The 21,485-nt window shown below is 38.4% G+C and overlaps 1 protein-coding gene across 2 annotated transcripts in view; it reads left to right on the top strand.

The window, feature by feature from the left end:
* The window catches only part of TTC17 (tetratricopeptide repeat domain 17), a 142,085-nt gene that overhangs the window by 91,679 nt on the left and 28,921 nt on the right, over positions 1-21,485 (top strand). For both annotated transcript variants that reach the window (XM_017529412.1, XM_017529413.2), the window contains 3 exons: positions 313-433; positions 2,296-2,455; positions 3,400-3,483. In XM_017529412.1, the coding sequence (XP_017384901.1) occupies positions 313-433; positions 2,296-2,455; positions 3,400-3,483 (365 nt within the window). The remainder of the gene's footprint in view (positions 1-312; positions 434-2,295; positions 2,456-3,399; positions 3,484-21,485) is intronic.

Here is a 21,485-nt window from a genome sequence, read left to right as displayed (position 1 = left end):
TAAGAATGTTGGCATTGAAGAATACCTTAAACCTTATTTCATGTTGCTCAGACTTAAATCCAACAAAGGACTCATATATTCTTACTTCTCCATCTATCTTTGAGAAAAGGCTTTACTCAGAGATTATCTTAATTCCTATGGATGAAGTAACAAGATTTTAATTAGATCATAGATGGGGGAAAGTCTAAAGTCTAGAAGAATGACTAACACCTTCAAATACACCAATCTGGGTGAAGTAATCACCCTGGCATAAGGGACTTTGGGTTCTGTTCCTTTGCACTTGCGTGGATTCATGGTGTGCTTTTCTTCTAGGAAAAAAACGTGATTACCAGAGTCTGGGATGGCCCAGCCCGGACGAATGCCTCAAACTCCGCTGGGTAGAGCTGACTGCCATCGTGAGTACCTGGCTTGCAGTTTCTTCAAAAAACATTGAGTAAGTATGTTAAGCCTCTCCCTCCCTTATGGCATTTGAGTTTCATTGAACCCAGCTGACTTTAGGGATGCCCTCTTAGTCAGCAGCTAGTAGAAGAGTCACCGTTTCTAGAGCTGATCATTCAAAGGATGACCATGCTGACCATGGCCCCCAGGTAGGCCCAACCCATTGTAGCAAAGCAGTGAGGGTGCCCCCCTTGCCTTCACCTACCCTTTGTAAGCTATCTAGCAGCCATGTATAACTTGTTTAGTTTGAATTGAAGACTGGATCCCTCTTTATAGAAGCACAAAACTCATGGTTTCTCATGAGTACCATGCAGTTGTAAGGGAGCCAGAGCAAATTCAGATTTGCAAACACCTACTGAGACACGGTAGGTGCCTCTGATAACTGCTTTTTCCTCACTGGACACTCACTCTCTTTTGCTGACTCTTTTCTACCCTTTAAGTATTAGAATTCCCCAGGATTTAGCACTAAGCCTTCTTATTTTGTAATCACTTCTAGTCAGACTGATCGACTCCCAAAATCCCAATCAACACAGATGTACTAACAGCTCCCAAACTTGAATCTCTAGACGAGACCTTTTTGCAATGCTTTCAATTCATTTGCCTGTCTCCCTGACCTGTCTGTCTAGATTGCTCTCAGGCACCCCATGCTCAGGAAAACTAAAATTTTAATTTTCTTGCCCACTCTCCATATTAAAAAATTATTGCTTTGTTTGTTTTTTCTTTTCCTATTTTTAGTAAATAGCTCCAGCAGTGCTTAAGCCAAAAACCTGGGAGTTATCGTAACTTAACAGTTTTCCTTCCTTGCTCTTCAAATTCAGCCTGTTACCAATTCATGTCAGTTTTACTCCTGGAGTATTTTTCAAAACCATCGACTTTTCTCCATCTCCGTTGCTGCCGCCTCAAATCAGTACCTCCTAGCTGGTCTTCTTCCTCTCTTCATTCTCTCCACGGCCCTCAGAATTCTTCAGATATAAGTCAAATCACTCTTACAGCACTCTAGGAAGTTTTTACGGCTATTTAACATGGACCATAAAACCTTTCTAGATCTGTTCCCTGCCCATCTTTTCATCCTCTCTCTTGCCCTCGCTCCTGCCAGGGCTGTCACACGTGGTGCCTCCTTTGCCTGTGGCATTGTTCTTGCTGCAGGTTCTCAGCTGGTTAATTCATACTAATCCTTCTGGACTCAACTTAAATCTTACCACCTTAGACTCCTTCACTAGTTACCTCCCTCCTCCACCAGTGCAGAGGCAACATGTACCATCCTGGAGTATACTGTCATTGCACCATATTTTACCTTTTATAACTTGCCATGTGTAATAAATGAATCACAAGAGAATGAACACGATAACCGCAGGGACTATGTTTCACTTATTATTATAGTCCTTGTATCTGACATGTAATAGGCTCTAAATAAATAATGAGTGAATATTTGTCTAATAATGCTTAGATTTTTAAATAGCTGGAATTAAAACATGGCAGTGCCAGTTTGTCATATTGGTGCCTATGGTAGTCTATAGTATTTATCTTGTATATGGTGGGCAAATGAAAGGAAGTACTTAGTCTTATAGCTAAGTACAATATATGGGTATGTATGTATAAAATTTACTGTCAGAGCTTTAGGTAACTTTTTCTGTGGGGAGGAGTGTGCTGCTGTGCATAAAATAAAAGATAATAACCAGTTGTGGGTATTTATCACCACTTATATCTTGGAAGAAGAAATCCTAGAAGAAAACTTACCTCGTTTAAAACCAGGGGATAGCATGTTGAAGCTATGATGAGCTGATTGTTAATGCTGTCTCTGTTCGCTTCCCACCCATTCAAAAATTTCCCGTAGCTAATGTAATCTCCATTTTTCAGCATCACAGAACACATAGACTTTGCCACCCCTATACAGCAGCCTGCAATGGAGCCTCTTTGCAATGGCAATCTCCCCACCAGTATGCATACCCTGGACCACTTGCATGGGGTTTCCAACCGAGCCAGCCTGCACTACACGGGGGAGAGTCAGTTAACAGAGGTGAGTGCTTGGCTTTGTTCAGGCTGTTTTTTAGCCTCACAGTTAGGATGCACATTGATAGTGGAAAGCACAGGTGACCAGGCCTTTTAAAAAAAAAAAAAAAAAACAGGGCCTTTTTTCAGTTAGGCATCATCTAGGTGGATTTGGGCCAAGTCTGATTTCTTTCAGGCCCTGGGACTGAGCTTATTATTCTTTTAATTCTTTATGACTATGGAATTTTAATTCTGATGTACCCCTCAAGGGGATTAGTGCTGCCTTGCCATCAGATACAGACTCTTGAGAAAAATATTTGGGGCAGTTAATTCTCCTGTTGACATTTTTAAGAAGGAAGGCAGACCCAATATATACCTTAGCAAAGCGTATACCTAGAAGAATTGGGAAAACAGGTCACAAGTATCCAACAATAGAGGATTGGTTAAATAAATTTTGGTATAGATGTAAGATAGTATACAGTGGAACCATTAGAAAATATACAGTAGAAATATTCTTTTTGACATGAATAAATTTTCACAATATATAATGTGAAAACATAGGTAACAGTATACAGTGTAATTCAATATTTTGTGAGAAAAAATGTACATAGAAAACTATCTGAAAGATATATATAAAGATATTAAAAGTGGTTGTTATTACCTCTCTATATACATCTTTACATGTCTGGGTGACAAAATTACACATAGTTTATTTCATTTAATTTGTGTTCTAATGTTGCTATAATGAATGTGTTTTACATTCTGTAATTTTTGTTAAATGTAGGAGGGCTGAGGGGATGATAAAACAGCCTTAAATGTATCTTTCATAGATTACCTTACTAATAGGACCACAGCATGTAGCCCAGAAAAACAGTTTGCCTCTGTGGTACAGTGTCCAAGTCAGCATTAGCAGTATCATCTAGATCCTGCCTCGTTTTCGTTCTTCTCATCTACCATCTTCCTCCCTTCCAGGTATTGCAAAATCTCGGCAAAGACCAATATCCACAACAGTCACTTGAACAGATTGGCACCCGAATTGCCAAAGTTTTGGAAAAGGTTAGTCACCCCACAGAAAAGCTGGAAACAATTGCCCTCCTTCCAACCTCTTTTCTGGCTTATTTGCTCTTAAGTAGCTCTAACGTCTTCTGTTAGTTACTTATTAGCACTTGGTGGCTGAAAGGATAATGTGAAATAACTCCCCTCAGAACGTTTCAGTCACTTTCCCATCACTTGGGTAGTATTCTTTTCTGTCTCTTTGCCTGTGTTCTGTGGTGAAACTTACTTAGTCAGATTTCTCTTCTTTACCCCAGTATGTGTGTATAGAGGTGGTAGTATTGGAAACCATGGAATCTAGGTATATGAAATAAGTCAGATATTCTGATGGTGAAGAATATTTGGTATTTTCAATGATGGATGGGAATCACACTTTGAAATATCTTTTCTCTTGAAATCATGAAACAAAATATTTACCAAATTGCATTTTCATAGAGCCTACAGAAAATATCATTGAGAGGTTCTAAGATGCCTACCTCTGTGTGATATTTGTGTAAAGAGGAGGGGTTTTTTAATTTAATTTTATTATTTTATGGCTAAGAATCTCTCTATTACTGTGGAATATTAAGATAGTTATTTAAAGAATCAACCCAACTTCAGGTATGAATGTGACATTGTGAGATAGCAACTTCCTTCAACTTCCAGATATCACATGTGGAAAAATCATCAGCAGACTCCAGTTGTAAGGAAACTAGAGCAAACACATGATTGCCGGACTCCAAAAAAAGTAAGGATTGCCAAAAGTGGTTGTAATCCACACAAACACCATACAAGATGAATTGTAGCAGAAGTGAGGCAGGGTTAGCAATTTTAGAAAACATCAGCAAAATTCTCCTACCTGAAGGAACTTTCTACAAGTAGCCTAACCAGGAAAATCCTGAGTAATAAAAACAGAGCAGACACAGCACTAATATAAAAATAAAAGAAAACTGGCCGGGCACGGTGGCTCACGCCTGCAATCCCAGCACTTTGGGAGGTTGAGGCAGGAGAATCGGGCTGAACCCGGGATGCGGAGGTTGCAGTGAGCCGAAGTCTTGCCACTGCGCTCCTTCCTGGGTGACAGAGCAAGACTCTGTCTCAGTCAATCGATCAATAAAAGAAAACCATAGGAAAAAGCAGCAAAACTTACCAAAGACTACACAGCAGGAAAAATATTGACATGGAACACATTATAATTCAGACTAAACTTTTCTCCTTGAATTAAAATATTAGGCCAGGCACCATAGCTCATGTCTGTAATCTCAGCACTTTGGTGGATAAGACAGGAGGATTATTTGAGCCCAGGAGTTTGAGCCAGCCTGGGCAACATACTGACACACTATATCTACAAAGAAATAAAAAATTAGCCAGGCATGCTCACGCACACCTGTAGGCTCAGCTACTTGGGAGGTTGAAGTGGGAAGATTACTTAAGCCCAGAAAATTGAGGCTACAATGAGCCATGATCATGCCACTGCACTCCAGCCTGGGCAACAGAGTGAGACCCTGTCTCAATTTTTTAAAAAATTATGTTGAACAGTTGCCTTTATAAATAAAGATTACAAAGCAAAAATATACAAACAGGAGAAAGATTAGGAAGGGATATAAAAACAGGAGATAGAAAACTGAAACCTGTTAAACTTGAGTACTAGGCCAAAAAGGCCATAGTAGAAAAACTTTGTCACAGGAATGGTGACAAAATTGGAAGGAGCAGCAAGAGGAACATAGCACAAACACAGAAAGGGACATACAGGACAGAAGTAATGAGTGACTAAAATAAAATAGAGAGTTAAAGAAAAATTGAAGATAATAGGTTAGAGAGGAACATATTTTAAGCTCTAGATTAAAATAAATAAGATTTGAGTCTTATTCTATTTCTTTAAAATATATTTTGTTAAAAGGGTGCACTGTGTGCCATAGAAAACTGATCCAGAACAGCCAATAGCAATGTTTATTCAAGCAAAATTACTCAGTTTTTAAAAGAAAGTCTCAGAGAGTGAGACTCCATCTTGGAAAAAAAAAATATATATATATATATATATTAACAAAGAAATTAACAAAGAAAAAAGATACCTTAATTATACAGAAAAGCAGTAGAAATAATGAATCCAGAAGTTGAGTTTGAGGCATATATCAATGAAATAGATACGTCATTAACTAACCTAATAAAGGAAAAGGAGATCCCCAAAATAAAATTCAAAAGGCAGGGGGACTTAAGAATTGAGACTTTTCTTTACACAATAACACACGCACATCACTTAGCAGAAAAGCCAGGACCTTACTAGGTGCCTTCTAGATGCTTTTCCACTCAAGTCGAGAACCAGCCAAGAATGTCCACTATATCTCCTACTACTCAACATGAGTTTGAATGTATTAATATAGACAAAGAAAACAAAGGCATTCAGACTGTCTACTGTATCTAATAAAATTGTATGTCTGGAAAACCCAAAAGAATCCATGGAAAAGCAGCTACAAAGAGTTAGAGAATGTAGTCACATAACACGAAAAGTTAACACACATGTAAAAGTAATATTCCAGTTAGGATGTAGTAGGTCAAGGCAGGTCAGTGCATTACAATAACTTGAATGAACCAGATAAAATTCTAAAGTCATGTTTTTAAAGCTATCACAGAACTAGGCAAGCAACAAAATGTGAAAGAACTAAATTGCTAGTGACAGAAGAACCTTTCCAAAGTGAGCTGATGATTGCCACCTGTGTCTCCCCACCTGCTTCATGCCCCAGCATTTGTTGATTCCAGGTACGAACTAAGAACTGGCCTTAACCTAGGGAGGAAGCCATTACTGAGGAAAAAGCGAAATAGTAAAGCTTTTAGCAGTTGTTCAAGGTGGAATTAACAGAGTAGAAATCAAACACATGACCAGTTGTTTTCCAAGGAGCATTTGAGGAGAGCTAAGACTGCACAGGAGTCTGGGAGATCAGGCTCAAAACTTCGGAAGGGTAAAGTGAAGTCTCTCCATCTCACACTGCTTAGGAAATAAGGAGAGGCTGGGTGGCAGAGCCAGACAGAAGCATACGGCTGATTTTTCCCCCCAGGACTTTTATCTTGTTGCTATCTGGATGGGAGACTGAAGTAAGCTGGAGACCTCTAACAGGAAAAAGTCTTTAGGGCTGAGGAGACAGACACCTGAGGTCATTCCTATTCCTTCGGACTGAACTGAGTCAGATTCAATTGAGTCTTGAGTCTTGCTAAACTGCATGCCTCAACCCAACTCATTATCGGGCAGGAATGAGTAGATCAGTCCTACAACTTCTTTGCTTAATAGAATGAAGGGAAAAACTGCCCTAATGATGTATAATATCTGGAGCCCCTGTGGTTCTTTTATACACAAAGACCAGTTTTTAGACAGTTTTTAGAAAAAATACTAGATATGCAAAGAAGCAAGAATGTATGGTTGACAACAAAGCGTAGTGCAGACAACAGGAGCAGATTTACAGATAATAGAGATATTATAGTTAGTAGACAAGGACTTTAAGATAATTACAATTAATATGTTCACAAAAATAAAGGAAAAGATGAATAGATGAAAAGAAATACCTTTTCACCAGAGAACTAGAAACTATTTTTAAAATTATATCAGCATTCTAGAACTTAAAAATACAGTAATGACAACTCTTTGAATCAGGGTTTAATATCAGATTGAACAGAGCACAGTCCAGAATTGGTGAACTAGAAAAATAGGCAGACAGGACCACAGAGGAAATAAGTGAGTGTGGGGATTGATAAGAGCATAAAAAACAGGCTGGAAAAACTCCAAAGATGTAACATACATATCATTAGGGTCTTGGAGATGTAGAAGTAAGAGAATCGGGCAGAAGTGATATTTGAAGAAATAGGCTAGAATTTTCCAAAATGGATGAAAGGTAGCCTACAGATTCTAGACGCTCAGCAGATCCCCAAGCAGAATAGGTGCAATGAAAAGCCCACCTAGGAACGTTAAAAGCTTAAGAGTAGGGCCGGGCGCAGTGGCTCACGCCTGTAATCCCAGCACTTTGGGAGGCCCAGGCAGGCGAATCACGAAGTCAAGAGATCGAGACCATCCTGGTCAACATGGTGAAACCCCGTCTCTGCTAAAACTACAAAAAATTAGCTGGGCATGGTGGCGCGTGCCTGTAATCCCAGCTACTCAGGAAGCTGAGGCAGGAGAATTGCCTGAACCCAGGAGGCGGAGGTTGCGGTGAGCCGAGATCGCGCCATTGCACTCCAGCCTGGGTAACGAGCAAAACTCCGTCCCAAAAAAAAAAAAAGCTTAAGAGTAGCCCAGAGGATAAATATCATTTCTGTATCAGCTACCTATTGTTAAAAACAGATGGCTGTTTAGCAGCCATTTATTTATTTGCAGTCCTACCAGGCACTTCTGCTGGGCTCACATGAAGTCACTTATGTTGCTCGGGCTACTTACCCAGGATCTCTTCACTCTCATGTTTGGTGCCTCTGGGGAAGCCTGGAAGAGTGGGAGCTGTCCAGGCTCCATCTCTACGTGGTCTCTTAAGCACCATGGGATCCTTCCAAGTCCATCTGGTCTGTCCAGCTCCACGTGGTCCCTCTGGCATAGTGATAAGCACATGATGGGTCAGGGCTACAGAAGGGTAAAAAACAGAATCTGCCCAGCATCTCAAAGCCTGGAAACTGATAAGCATCATTTCAACTGCGTTCTTGTGGTCAAAGCCAGTCATCACAAAGCCAGCTGAGATTCAAGGAAACGGATAGGACTTCACTTCTTGGTAAGACATGGGTGAGGAGGAGGGCAGCATAGAATTTTAGGGCATCCCTCATTACCTGAGCCTTCTTATGAGCTCAAATTGTTTAAATTCCTCCCACATGCAAAATAACACCCACCTCAAGAACCCCACAGTCCCATCCAATTGTGGCATCAGGCTCAGAGTCTACCCGTATACAGTAGTTCCCCCTCAACTGTGGTTTCCCCTTCCACGGTTTTCAGTTACCCACAGTCAGCTGAGCTTCAAAAATAGATGAGTATGGTATAAGACATTTTGAAGTAGAGAAAGATACAGGCCACATCCCCATAACTTCTATTATAGTATATTTTATAATTGTTCTGTATTATTATTGTTAATCTCTTATTGTGTGTAATTTATAAATTAAACTTTATTATAGGAAAAAATAATAGTGTTTGTTTATAAAGTTCAGCACTATCTACAGTTTCAAGCATCTGCTGAGGGTCTTGGAACATATTCCCCTCAGATCAGAAAGGATTCCTGTGTTTGGAAGAGGCTCCTCAGATACAGCTTCTCTTTACCTGTAAACCCATGAATTTAAAAAAAAAAAAAAAAAAGAAGTTATTGGTCCCACCCACCCCCACATGTACAACCTATGTTGTTATGGCAAGGATACGATGTCACATCAATTGACTAAATTTACAAGAGAGGAAATTGAAGGCATGTGGCTATCCCATGGCAGTTGTGAAATCCATCTGGCTGTCTGTCACCAATTCCCCCAATTCCAGGGGTAGGGAACATTTGATTAGTCTATTTTGGTTCTCTGAAGTTGGCTCCCTTTTTTGTTTCTCAGTCCTTGACTTTTTTCTCAGAGCTGAGAAATGTCCTGTTTTTATAGCTGAATAGCTTTCTCAGCCTGCTTCTAGACTCTGTCCCAGCTGGCACAGTTATCTACTCTGGCACAACTTCTTTAAAAAGCTTTGTGGACTTTATAAACCACTCACTCCACCAGAGAGAAGCCACATCCACAAATTTCTTCAAGAAGTCCCCTATGCACTTTGAATGTGAATCAGGGATGATACCTTTAAGAGTCTTTTATGCCTTTTGTCTAACTGAGAGCGTCTGCTAGGCAGTGGCTTAAATCTTTCTGAAGTACAGGTGGTCCTCAGCTTAGGATTTTTCAACTTAGAATTCTTTTACTTTAGGATAGTCTGAAAGCGATATGCATTCAGTAGCAACCATACTTCAAGTACTCATAGAGCCATTCTGTTTTTTACATTCAGTACAGTATCCAGTAAATCATGAGATATTCAGCACATTATAAAATAGGCTTTGTGTGAGATGATTTTGTTTAACTATGGCACAATGTAAGTGTTCTGAGCACATTTAAGCAATGACAGACCAAGCTATGATGAGGTTAGGTATACTGAATGCATTTCAACTTAATATTTTCAGCTTACAATGGGTTTATCAAGATGTAACCCCATTGTAAATCAGGGAGCATCTGTAGTAGTAACAAGGTCATATTGCCATGCCCTTTATTTTATCTTGACCATGAGATCATAGTCTTACTGCCAACACCTTGATTTTTTTTTTTTTTTAACTTCAGAACCTTTTGCTGGAGAAGCTGGTACTGAGAAAGTTTTATTTTGTAACCTTGCATGTCCCAGGTTGAAAGTATTTTCCCCTAAATTCTGCCTGAAAACTGTACAGTTCCTTGTTTAGTTCTTCTCTCTTTTAATACCTTATTACAGGTGTTTTTTGAAAAATTGCTTATCACTTTCAGCATTCTTCCTGGAAACCTTAGCCAGATCTATAATTTCATTAGGTCCTTTTTCTGTCTTCCAGGATACAGTCGCACTTGTTTTGTCAGTAGATTACATGGCTTCTGTCCAGCCTGAAATAGCAATTTCCTTGGTGGCTTTCTAGCCTCCATTAGTAGTTTCATTGCTGCCCTTCCACCAAATTGTCTATAACCCAGTCCCAAAACTAGTGCTACTTGTTTTAAGCTTCTATCATGACAATGCTCTATTTTAATACCAAATACTGTTTCAGTTATCTTTTTCTCCCTAACACATCACCCCAAAATTTACTACCTTAATGAAACAAAACTATTCTTCACTTAAGAGTCTACAGTCTGAACTGGACTCAGCTGGGCATCTCTTCTGGTCTCACCTGGAGTCATTTATGCAACTGCAGACATGTGGGGACTTCATTGGGGCTTGCCGCCAAAGATGGCTTTACTCAAATGTCTGGTGCCTCAACTGGGGTGGCTGCATTAGCTGGGGCACGGCTGACAATTCCCTCTCCAGCAGGGTGCTGAGCCTTTTCACGTGATGGCTGAGGGCTCCAAGAGGGTGAAAGCAGAAGCATCCGGGCCAGGCCTCTTAGAGCCTGTGCATAAAACCGAAGCAGCACTACTTCATTCGTGCTACCTTTCAAAGCAAGTCCTGGGGCCTGCCCAAAATTACAGGCAGGGGAAATATCCTCTACCTGATGGTAGTGACAAAGAGTATGTGACCCATCTTAAATTCACCGGTTGCCTTCACAGTTGCAACAATGAGACCGTTAGCTTCTGAAGAGAAATGATAGAAACTAGAAGCCATTGTAACATGTTTCAAGGGCTAGAATAAGAAAACTGCAAGCTTAGAATTCTAAACCAGCAAAAATATTCTTAAAACAGAGAGGATTGCACACCAGTCGGCCTGCACTGAAAAATTAAAGGAAGTTCATCAGGAAAATCATCCCAGATAGAAATGAGGACTTGGAAGAAAGAATGAAGAACGCTGGGAAGCATATGTAAATGAATAGTAACTGTACAAAATAATAATTGTACACCCTGAGGAGTTTCAATTTTATGTACTGCATATCTAAAATTCATGGTAACAATAACGTAAGTGATGAGAAGGAAGCAAATGGAGTTTAAAAGTCCTAAGGCTTAATTGGTATCAGCCAAGTAGTAAAAGTAATAATTTACATTGGCTTTAATAAGTAAAAAAGCATGTTTTAAGCTCTAGGCTAACAACTAAAAATTATTTTAAAATGTCACTTAATAGAAGGAAAATGGAATCATATAGAACATTTGATTAATCCAGAGGAAGGCAAGGAACGTAAACTTACATAAAAGTAGAACACAAATAGTAAAATGGCAAATATAGACCCAAGTACATCAGCAGTTAAATGGAGAAAGACTGTGTAATTTAAGAATTAAACATGGGCTAGATTTTTTTTTAAACCCAGCTATATAGCTACACTCTTGTCAGAGAAAGTAAACTTTAAAATAAGAAGCATTAGTAGAGTTAAAGTGGAATGTTTTATAACGATAAAGGGATCTGTGGCAGGCTGAATAGTGCCCCCCACAAAGATATCCATGTTCTAATCCCTGGAACCTGTGAAAATTATATACATACACAGTATGGAAAGAAGAGGACTTTGCAGATAAAATTGAGGATCTAGAGAGGGAGCAATTATCCTGGATTATCCAGGTGGATCCTAAAACCAATCACATGTATTCTTATAAAGAAGGAGAGAGTACAGTATTCAGTAAATCATGAGATATTCAGCACTTCATTATAAAATAGGCTTTGTGCAAGATTTAATCCAGAAGAGGAGAAGGCCATGTGACACTAAAGACAGAGGTTGAGCTATGCAGCCACAAGCCAAGGAATGCCAGCAGCCACAAAAAACTAGAAGAGGGAAGTAGCAAATTCTCTACATCCTCTGAAGGGAGCACAGCCCTGCTGACACATTGACTTTGACTCAGTGATATTGATTTTGGACCTCTTGTTTTCAGAGCTATAAAAGAATACATTTTTATTGTTTTAAACCCTAAGTATGTGTTAATCCATCACAGTAGCTATAGGAAAGTAATGTAGATTTAATTCACAAGGTAGGTATATTCCATAAACTGTATGTACTTAATAACATAGCCTAAAATATATAAGGTAAACATTGACATACCTGGCAAAGAAAAAGACATATTGCCAGTCGAAGTAAATTTGAAGAAAGTTATAATAACTGAGAGCAGTTATCATTATAGCAGACCAAAAAATCACAATTAGAAACCTGACCTGGTTGACATATATAAGCACTGCATCCAACAGTGACAAAATTTATTCTTTTACATGCACAAGGAAGGAACATTTATCATTTGTAAACTCAACATATGACTGAGCCATACGAAAGGCCTCAACAAATTTCCAGAGATTGAAATTACTTTGCATGGATATTGACCAAAACAGATTAAGCCAGAAATCAGTACAATTATCATACAAAAATAAATAGCTTCAATATATACAACAAAAAAAGAGAAGTTGTAAGACAATTTCAAAAGAAAATACCTTAGGCAAATTTTTCATGTCTCCAAAATTTAAAACTCTTCTGAAGAATGCAAAACTAGCCTTGAACAAATGGAAGACTTAACCATGTTCTTGAACGTGAAGTCTCAGCATCATATGTCAGTTCTTCTAAGTTAATTTGTCATTTTAATGCAGTAACAATAAAAGTGCTATGTTTTTCTGGTGTCAGGCAAGCTATTAATAATTGTAAGTTTATCTCAAAGAACTAACAATCAAAAAAAAAAAAAAAAAAAAAAAACTAACAGAAAATAAAATATATTTATATATACAATAAGCTATTAAAAATTAAAATGAGTACTGAATCTACTCCATTCACAAGAACTAACAATCAAGAATAATTAGAGAAACTGTGAACAAAAGAGCAGTAGTAGGAGAAGAGGAAGATTTAACCTAGAAAACTTATTAAACACTTATGGAGTCTTTAATTAAAGTAGTTTGATATTGCTGCATGAATGCACAAACCAATGGGAAAGACTAGAAAACTAATTGCATGTGGCAATTTTGAATACTATAAAGACATTATCTTATCAGTGAAAGGAAATGCATGTTTTAATGCTAAATACAGGAAAAGATAAAATTATATCTATTTCGCTGGGCATGGTGGCTCACACCTGTAATCCCAGCACATTCGGAAGCTAAAGTGGGTGGATCACCTGAGGTCAGGACTTCGAGACCAGCCTGGCCAACATGGTGAAACCCTGTCTCTACTAAAATTACAAAAAAAAATAGCTGGGTGTGGTGGTGCACACCTGTAATCTCAGCTACTCGGGAGGCTGGGGCAGGAGAATTGCTTGAACCTGGGAGGCATAGGTTGAAGTGAGCCGAGATCACGCCACTGCACTCCAGCCTGGGCAACAGAGTGAGACTCTGTCTCCAAAAAAAAAAAAAAAAATTATATCTATTCCTTCTACACATCAAGATAAATTTTAAATGGTTCAGAGATTAAAAATAATGTTAAAAAAATGACTTCATACAAGTACAAATAGAATGCATGGGAATTTCTCTGTAACTTGGATGTAGGGAAGATTTCCTAATTGACTCAAAATTCATACACACCAAGGAAAAAGATGAATAACTTAATTTTTTTTAAAACTTGCCTTTCATACAAACACTATGAGCAAAATGAAAAGCTGTGAGCAGTATTTTCAAATTATATTACAGATAAAGGGATTTCATACCTAATTTCTGAGGATCTTTTAAAAAGAAGGAAGAAGAAGGTCGGCAATCTTAGGAAAATGGACTAGATGCAGCAGAAAAGAAAATGAAAGCAGAAAATTATGGATAATAGTCAAACGGAATTATAAAGAGGAAAAAAATGGAAATACAAGCTTTTTTTTTTTTTTTTTTTTTTTAAAGAGAGAATGATCAGCTACAATACAGGAGGCTGATGATCTAGGCAGAGAAACCAACAGCCTTTAGAAGTCTTCCACGGCTAGAGAAATAAGATTGGATAATAGAAAGGCCAAGATTCTGCTGAGAAGGGAAAGACAGAAATGTGAGCCTGGTACTCTTCACAGTACATTGGCAAATTCTGAAGCTACAAAACACAGGAGACCAGAAAGCCAAGTAGAAAGCTGTGAAAAACCACTTGTAGGAGGCAAGTATTAGAGTTAAGGACACAGCATTGAGGGCAAGAAGCTTTTGATGACTATCCAGTGATTTCATTTGGAAAGTCTGGAGACTTGTGCCTTTTAAGAAGGGACAAAACTGAGGGTAAGTGAATTTTGGATCTAGGAATGGCAAGACCAGCAGGAAGATTACCATTGCCAACTATAGCCTTTACACAAGGGCATAGCAGCCCAAATTCAGTGAGTTATTGAATTAAATTTATTGTCTACTTGCCAAGCTAAAGAAAGTGTGAGTGCTCTCTTTAGAAGATAACATCATATGGAGCCTCTACAATTTTTTAGACACAATGTCAAGCCTTGAGTAAAATCATACCAGACATTCAAGAGATGAGACTGAAAACCAAGAAACAGCGCAGACAATAGAAATATACCCACAGATGATCCAGGAAGTGGAGTTAAGACCAGGACTTGAAATAACAATGATAATGTGTTCAAGAAAATAGAAGACAAGGAGAAAATAAATAAAAGGGAAATTTTCCCCCAGAGAATTGAAACTTGTGGGGAATAAAAATAACCAAATGGATATTCTAGAGCTGAGAATTGCAATAACTGAAATTAAGAACTCAATTAATGTGTATAAAATTAAATTAGACAATGGAGAGTCCAGAGATAAATCCTCATATATGTAATCAAATGGTTTTCCACAAGGGTACCAAGTGGTGTTAGGAAAACTATATTCAAATGTAAAAGAATGAAGTTGGACCCTTACCTTATACTGTATGCAAAAGTAAACTCAAAATGATCCAAAGACCTAAATGTAAGACCTAAAACGGTACAACTCTTGGAAGAAAGCATAGGAAAAAAGCATTAGACATTATTTGTATTTATTGGATATGACACCAAAACATAGGCAACAAATGTAAAAATAGACCAATTGGACTACATTAAAATTTTAAAACTTCTGGACATTAGAGGACACAATTAACAGAGTAAAAAGACAGGCTGCAGACTGGGAGAAAATATTTGCAAGTCATGCATCTAATAAGGGGTTAATATCCAAATTATATAAACAACTTGTACAACTTAAAAACAAAATAACCCGATTAAAAAATATGCAAAGGACTTGAATAGTCATTTCTCCAAAGATTGCAAAGAGCCAACAGACATATGCAAATATGCTCAGTACCACAAATCATCAGGAAAATGCAAATTAAACCACAATGAAACCTCACATCACACCAATTAGGATGGCCACTATTTAAAAAATTAAATTAACAAGCATTGGCAAGGATGTAGAAATTGAAACGCCTATGCACTGTTGGTGGGAATATAAAATGATACAGCTGGCTTTGCAGACAGTGCTGCCCCCAAGATCCCCTGCCACTAGCCATGGTCATCCCCAGTGTGTCCTTCAATATCACCATCAACAGCAAGCCCTTGGGACACATCTCCTTTCAGCTATTTGCAGATAAAGTTCCAAAGACAGAAGAAAACTTTCACTCTGAATAATAAAGACAAAGGATTTGGTTATAAAAGTTCCTGCTTTCACAGAATTATTCCAGGGTTTATATGCCAGGGTGATGACTTCACACACCATAATAGCATTGGTGGCAAGTCCATCTACGGGGATAAATTTGATGATATGAACCTTACCATGAAGCACACAGGTCTTGGCATCTTGTCCATGGCAAATGCTGGACCCAAAACAAATGATTCCCAGTTTTTCATCTGTGCTGCTGTGGCCATGTGGTTGGATGGCAAGCATGTGATCTTTGGCAGGGTGAAAGAAGGCATGAATATTGTGGAAGCCATGGAATGCTTTGGGTCCAGGAATGGTGAAACAAGCAAGATCGTCATTGCCAACTGCAGACAACTGTAATAAATTTGACTTGTGTTTTGTCTTAACCACCAGACCTTTCCTTTTGTAGCTCAGGCAAGCACCATTCCACCCCATTTGCTCAGTCTCATATAATCTTCATGGTCTCACTACAGTTCTTTGAGTTCTATATTTTCATTATCTCCCTCGACATACAGCTGGATTGCAGAGTTAAGTTTATGATGGTGCAGTAAAAACTAAATAAAAAAAAAAAAAAAAAAAAAAAAAAAAAGATGCAGCTACCATGGAAAACAGTATCACAGTTTCTCAAATAATTAAACATTGAATTACCATATAATTCAGCAATTCCACTACTGGATAGATATCCAAAAGAATTGAAGGCAGGGTTCCAAAGAAATATTTGTACATCCATGTTCATAGCCCTGCTATTTACAGTAGCCAAGAGGTGGAAGCCATCTGAGTGCCCATCCAAAAATGAGTGGATAAACAAAATATGGGATATACATACTTTGAATACAGGCTTAAAAAGGAAGGAAATTCCAACACATGCTACAATATCGATGAATCTTAAGGAATTATAGTAAGTGAAATAAGCCAGTCACAAAAAGGCAAATACTGAATGATTCCACTTATATGAGGTATCTAGAGTAGTCATATTCATAGAGACAGAAATTAGAATGATTGTTGCCACCAACTGGGAGGATGGGGGTGTGAAAAGTTGTTTAATGGGTATTGAGTTCCAGTTTTGCCAGATAAAAAAGTTCTGAAGGTTGGTTGCATGATGTGAATATAGTAAACAGTACTGAACTATTACTTAGAATGGTTAAGATGATAAATTTTATGAGTTTTCACTACAATAAAAATTAGAGCAGTAGAACAGATGATTAGTCACAGCAGAAAAGAAGAAAAATAGGTCAAAACAGGTTATTAGAAAATATCCAAACTGAAGCATGAAGAAGAAGAATATTTTTAGTAGAAAATATCCAGACGGATATATAAAGACATAAAGGAATTTGTGGAGACAAAGGGGAGATAAGAGAATAAAAGACATGTGGGACACATTAAAAACAAAAAATCCAACCTACAGAATCCCAGAAGAGGAGAGAGAACAGGGCAGGAGCAATGTTTGAAGAGATAATGGGCTCAGAATTTCCTAAAAATTGCAAAAGACATTATTCCACAGAATCGAGAAAGTGTGTGATCCACAGATATAGATACAAAGAAGCCTTACTAGAACATCGTAGCAAATTGCTGAAAACAAAAGAAAGAGAATACAATCTTAAAAGATAGAAAGAAAAAAGTCACTTTTAAATGTACAAGACTAACAGCTGACTTCTCAGCAGGAACAATGGAACCAGAAGACAACAGAGTGACATTTCAATTGCTGGAAGAAACAGCACCAACCTAGGCCTTTGTACCCTGCAAATATCCTTTAAAAATGAAGCAAATTAAGTAATCATTGTGTGTGTTATGGGCAAAATGATAGACTAATGGAACAGTGGAACAGAAGAGAGAGACCAAGAATAAACCCTTCAATGTATGGTTAGATGATTTTCTCAAAAGGCACAACAGCATTTGAATGAAGTAAAATATCTGTAATAAATATGACTGGAAAACATGGATATGCATATAGAAGAAGAAACATAACCCATACTTCACATCATTCACAAAAATCAAATTAAGATAAATTATAGACATAAAAGTAAAGCTAAAGCAATAAAGCTACCAGAGCAAAACATAAGATATTTTTTTCAAGTTCTTGGTGTAGGCAAAGACTTCTTAGAAAGCATGAACTATACAAGAAAAAAAAAATTGGTAAATTGGACTTCATTAAAATTTCTCAGCTAGGTATGGTGGCTCACACTCTAATCCCAGCACTTTGGGAGGCTGAGACAGAAGTATTATTTGAAGGCGGGAGTTCAAGACCAACCAGGGCAACATAGCAAGACCCCATCTTTATAAAAAAAATTTAAAATTGGCCAGCAACACCTACAGTCCTAGCTATTCAGGAGGCTGAGGTGGGAGGATTGCTTGAGCCCAGGACTTTGAGAGTGTAATGAGCTATGATTGGGCCTCTACACTCCAGCTTAAAAAAAAATAAAGTTTCTCTTCAACAGACACTTAAGAAAATAGACACAGACTTAGAGAAAATATTCACAATACATATATCTGACATAGAACTTGGGTTCAAAATATATAAAGAAAACATACAATTTAGTAATTTTTTAAAAGACAGAGTGCAGTTCTTTAAAGGAGAGTTTTGTGAATAGATATTTCACAAAACATGTTATATGTCTAGTAATTACATTTTAAAAGTACCCAATATATTATTCATCTAGAAATGAAAAAAAAACCAGTGAAATACCACTTCCATACCCTCTAGAAGGGCTACAGTGTAAAGGACTGATAATGACAAATGTTGGAGAGGATGTGGAGCAATTGGAACTGTCATATGTTGCTAGTGGGGGTAAAAAATATGATTATTTTGGAAAACAGTATGTCAGATTATTAAAGAGTTATACACACTTGGCCCAGTAATTTTAGAGCTAGGTATTTGTCAAAGAGACATGAAAACATATGCCCACAAAAGACCTGGAAAAAAAATATTTACAGCAGCTTTATTCATAATAGCCAATAAAACTGATTACAGTGAGGTGCCGATCAAAAGAAGAATAGGTTAACAGTTATCTATTGAAACAGTGGATACTGTTCAGCAAAAAAGAACGAACATTCACAATATTGATGAATCCCGATATTATTCTCAAAAAAGAAATTGGTCACAAAAAATGCATAGTTAATGATTCTAACTATTTGAAATTCTAGAATAGGGAAAACTAACATAGGAATAGAAATCAGATCAGTGATTACTTTGTGGGGGAAGGTGTTGACTGGGATACAGCATGAAAGAACTTTCTGGAGTGTTGGATATTTCTATGGCTTTGTTACTTAATTGTCAAAAGTAAATGTTACACTTAGGATCTGATCATTTGTTAATGTAAGTTATACCTCACTTTTTAAAAATGAAAGTTAAAGATTTTAGACCACTAAAAGCTGAAAGATGTGTGCTACCAACAGATTATACTAAAAAATCACTAAAGGGTTTTTTCAGGCAGAAGGAAAATTATCCCACATGGAGGCTCAGAAATATAAGAAATAGCAAAAAAAACACAGAAAGGGTAAATATTGGAGGAGACAGAGAAATGAGGATGGCTGTACAACATAAGGACAGTAACATCTTCTGAAGTAAAAATGTATTATAACAATAATAAAACAGTAAAAGGCAGAAGGGAACTGAAGTAAAAATGAAATAACAACAATAATAAAACAATAAAAGGCAGAAGGGAACGGCACTGACCACGTTCGATAGTCCTAGGGCCAGTTGGACATTTTACATTCCTGCCGCTGCAGCAGAGTCAGGGGTATACCTCCAGAGTGAGCCTTCATGTAGCTGGCACCGTAGTCCAGGGGCCATTCTCTGCCCACCCACCTTTTCTGCCAGGTGTCAGTTCAGGTAGAAGGGAACAAATCAAATTATTAATTGTGGCAACTACCCTAACTTAGATACCCTAGGTTCCAAAACAGAATCAATATCTTTTGTAATAGCCCCATGGGCATAGAGTCCTTGAGAGGGACATGGCTGGCTATAAGAACCCTGAAACTTGGAAACTCAAAGCTGTGGCTTTTCATCAAGTATTTATAGTTTATTTACAGTCGTCCCAGTCCAGATAGGTTTACCAACTAGTGTTTTGTTGTTTTTTTTTTTTTAACCATATGTTACCTGTAACAGATATTAGATATTTAGGGAAATAAAGCTACAAGTTTAATCCAACATGGTTTTCCATTTTAAGCTCACAGACTGACTTCCACAACCTTGAGTTAGTAACTTTAGTACTGACTTTAGGGTAAATAAGAATTACCTGGGGCCTTGTTAAAACACAGATTGTTGGTCCCCTATGACTTACTTCCTAACTCAGTAGCTCTAGGGTGAGGCTTGAGAATTTACATGTCTATTAAGTTCCCAGGTGATACTGGGTGATACTGCTGACCCGAGGACCGCACATTGAAACCAATGCCTTATTCAGTAACAGTGATAACAAAGTAAAAGTGCCCCTTTCCTGTTTACTGTTCACAAAAGGGTCCCCATATTCTTAGCTTCAACTTTTAAAATACTAGTCATTATTTATTATTTCTTCAAAAGCCCATCTCTAATTGTCTCCTTAGGGAGTTTTTGAGTTTGCATTGACATTGTCACTAACTGTCAGCAGATGGCTTTGACCAGATTCCATTTTAGGGTTAAATCCATCTGCATTATCAGAATCCTCAGGATGCAGCTCAGGCTGCAGCTTAGAGGGCTCCCCCAGTGGCCGTAGACTTGCCCCAAGCTGCTGCCATTGCCACTGCACCAGTTTGTATGCCAGATTACCACATAGTCCTATGTAACCGTGTGGGCTGCTACACAGTAGTTCCTCTACTTCTGTCCTCTACCTCTCAGGTAGCGGCTCATAGACATTACCCCATGCTGATTGGATGAGCAGGCAACTCAGCTTGGTCAGAGCCAGCCGGCTGCTCCACCCACTTTGTCCTATCACAGACCCAGTCACAGACGTAAACTCTCAAGCCCATGTGCTTGTCTCCTTCCCACCCCCAGCCAGGAAACAATGCCTAGTTTGGCCTAAATGCATCAGCTGCACCAAGGCAAAATCGTTTTTGCCAACCAGCCCAGGGGCAGCTGGGTTTCTGGCCAAGTCCATTTTATGGACAGTGGAGAGGAGTAGACAATGTCTCTCAGCATAAGTTTGTCTCCAACTTTCATCCCTTCCCACAAGGGGAAGATTTCCAAGGGAACATAACCAAGAGATGAACATGAGATCAACTTCCTATGAGAATTCACTGATAAAGTGCCTGGTTTTAGCATTATCAAGAAAGTAATGAAATTAAGGTAATAATATGAATCTTTAGTGTGTATAGGTTGAAGATGCATGTTGCAGTTTCGAGGCTAACCACTTAAAGAATAGCAAAACGTGCAATTAAAGGAAAAGGAAAAATAAACATTTGATAAAATTTTTAAAAGCGACAAAGGAGGACAAAAGGAATGGGTGAAATAGAAGGCAAATCATTAAATGACGGATAAACCCAATACATCAGTAATCAGAATAAATATAAAAGGAGTAAGTACTCCAGTTCTCCAGACTGGCACTATCAACTGGGTTTAAAAATATTAACCAGATTGAGAGGACGATCCAAGATGGCCGTTTAGGAACAGCTCAGGATTGCAGCTCCCAGTGAAAGCGCAGAGGGTGAGTGGACGCCGCGTTTTTATTGCCCACAGACTAGGAAATTCCCGGGTGGAGGTGCTCCACGTTCGCCAGCGCAGCTGTTTCGGCCAGCGCCGCTGTGCCGGCCAGCGCCGCTGCTTTGTTGTTGCCCCGGGGCAGCGGTTCTCTGTACAAAATACACCAGTCCGGGTGCCCTTTTGGCTGGCGATTGGAGCCACGGGAAGCCGCCCATTCGCCGGTTCAAAAAGGGGACTGAGCAGAGAACCAGGACAGTAGATTCCAGGGCAAAA

This window comes from Cebus imitator, unplaced genomic scaffold (assembly GCF_001604975.1).
Source record: "Cebus imitator isolate Cc_AM_T3 unplaced genomic scaffold, Cebus_imitator-1.0 Scaffold58, whole genome shotgun sequence".
Taxonomy (NCBI): Eukaryota; Metazoa; Chordata; class Mammalia; order Primates; family Cebidae; genus Cebus; species Cebus imitator.
This window is presented reverse-complemented; position numbering and strand designations above follow the sequence as displayed.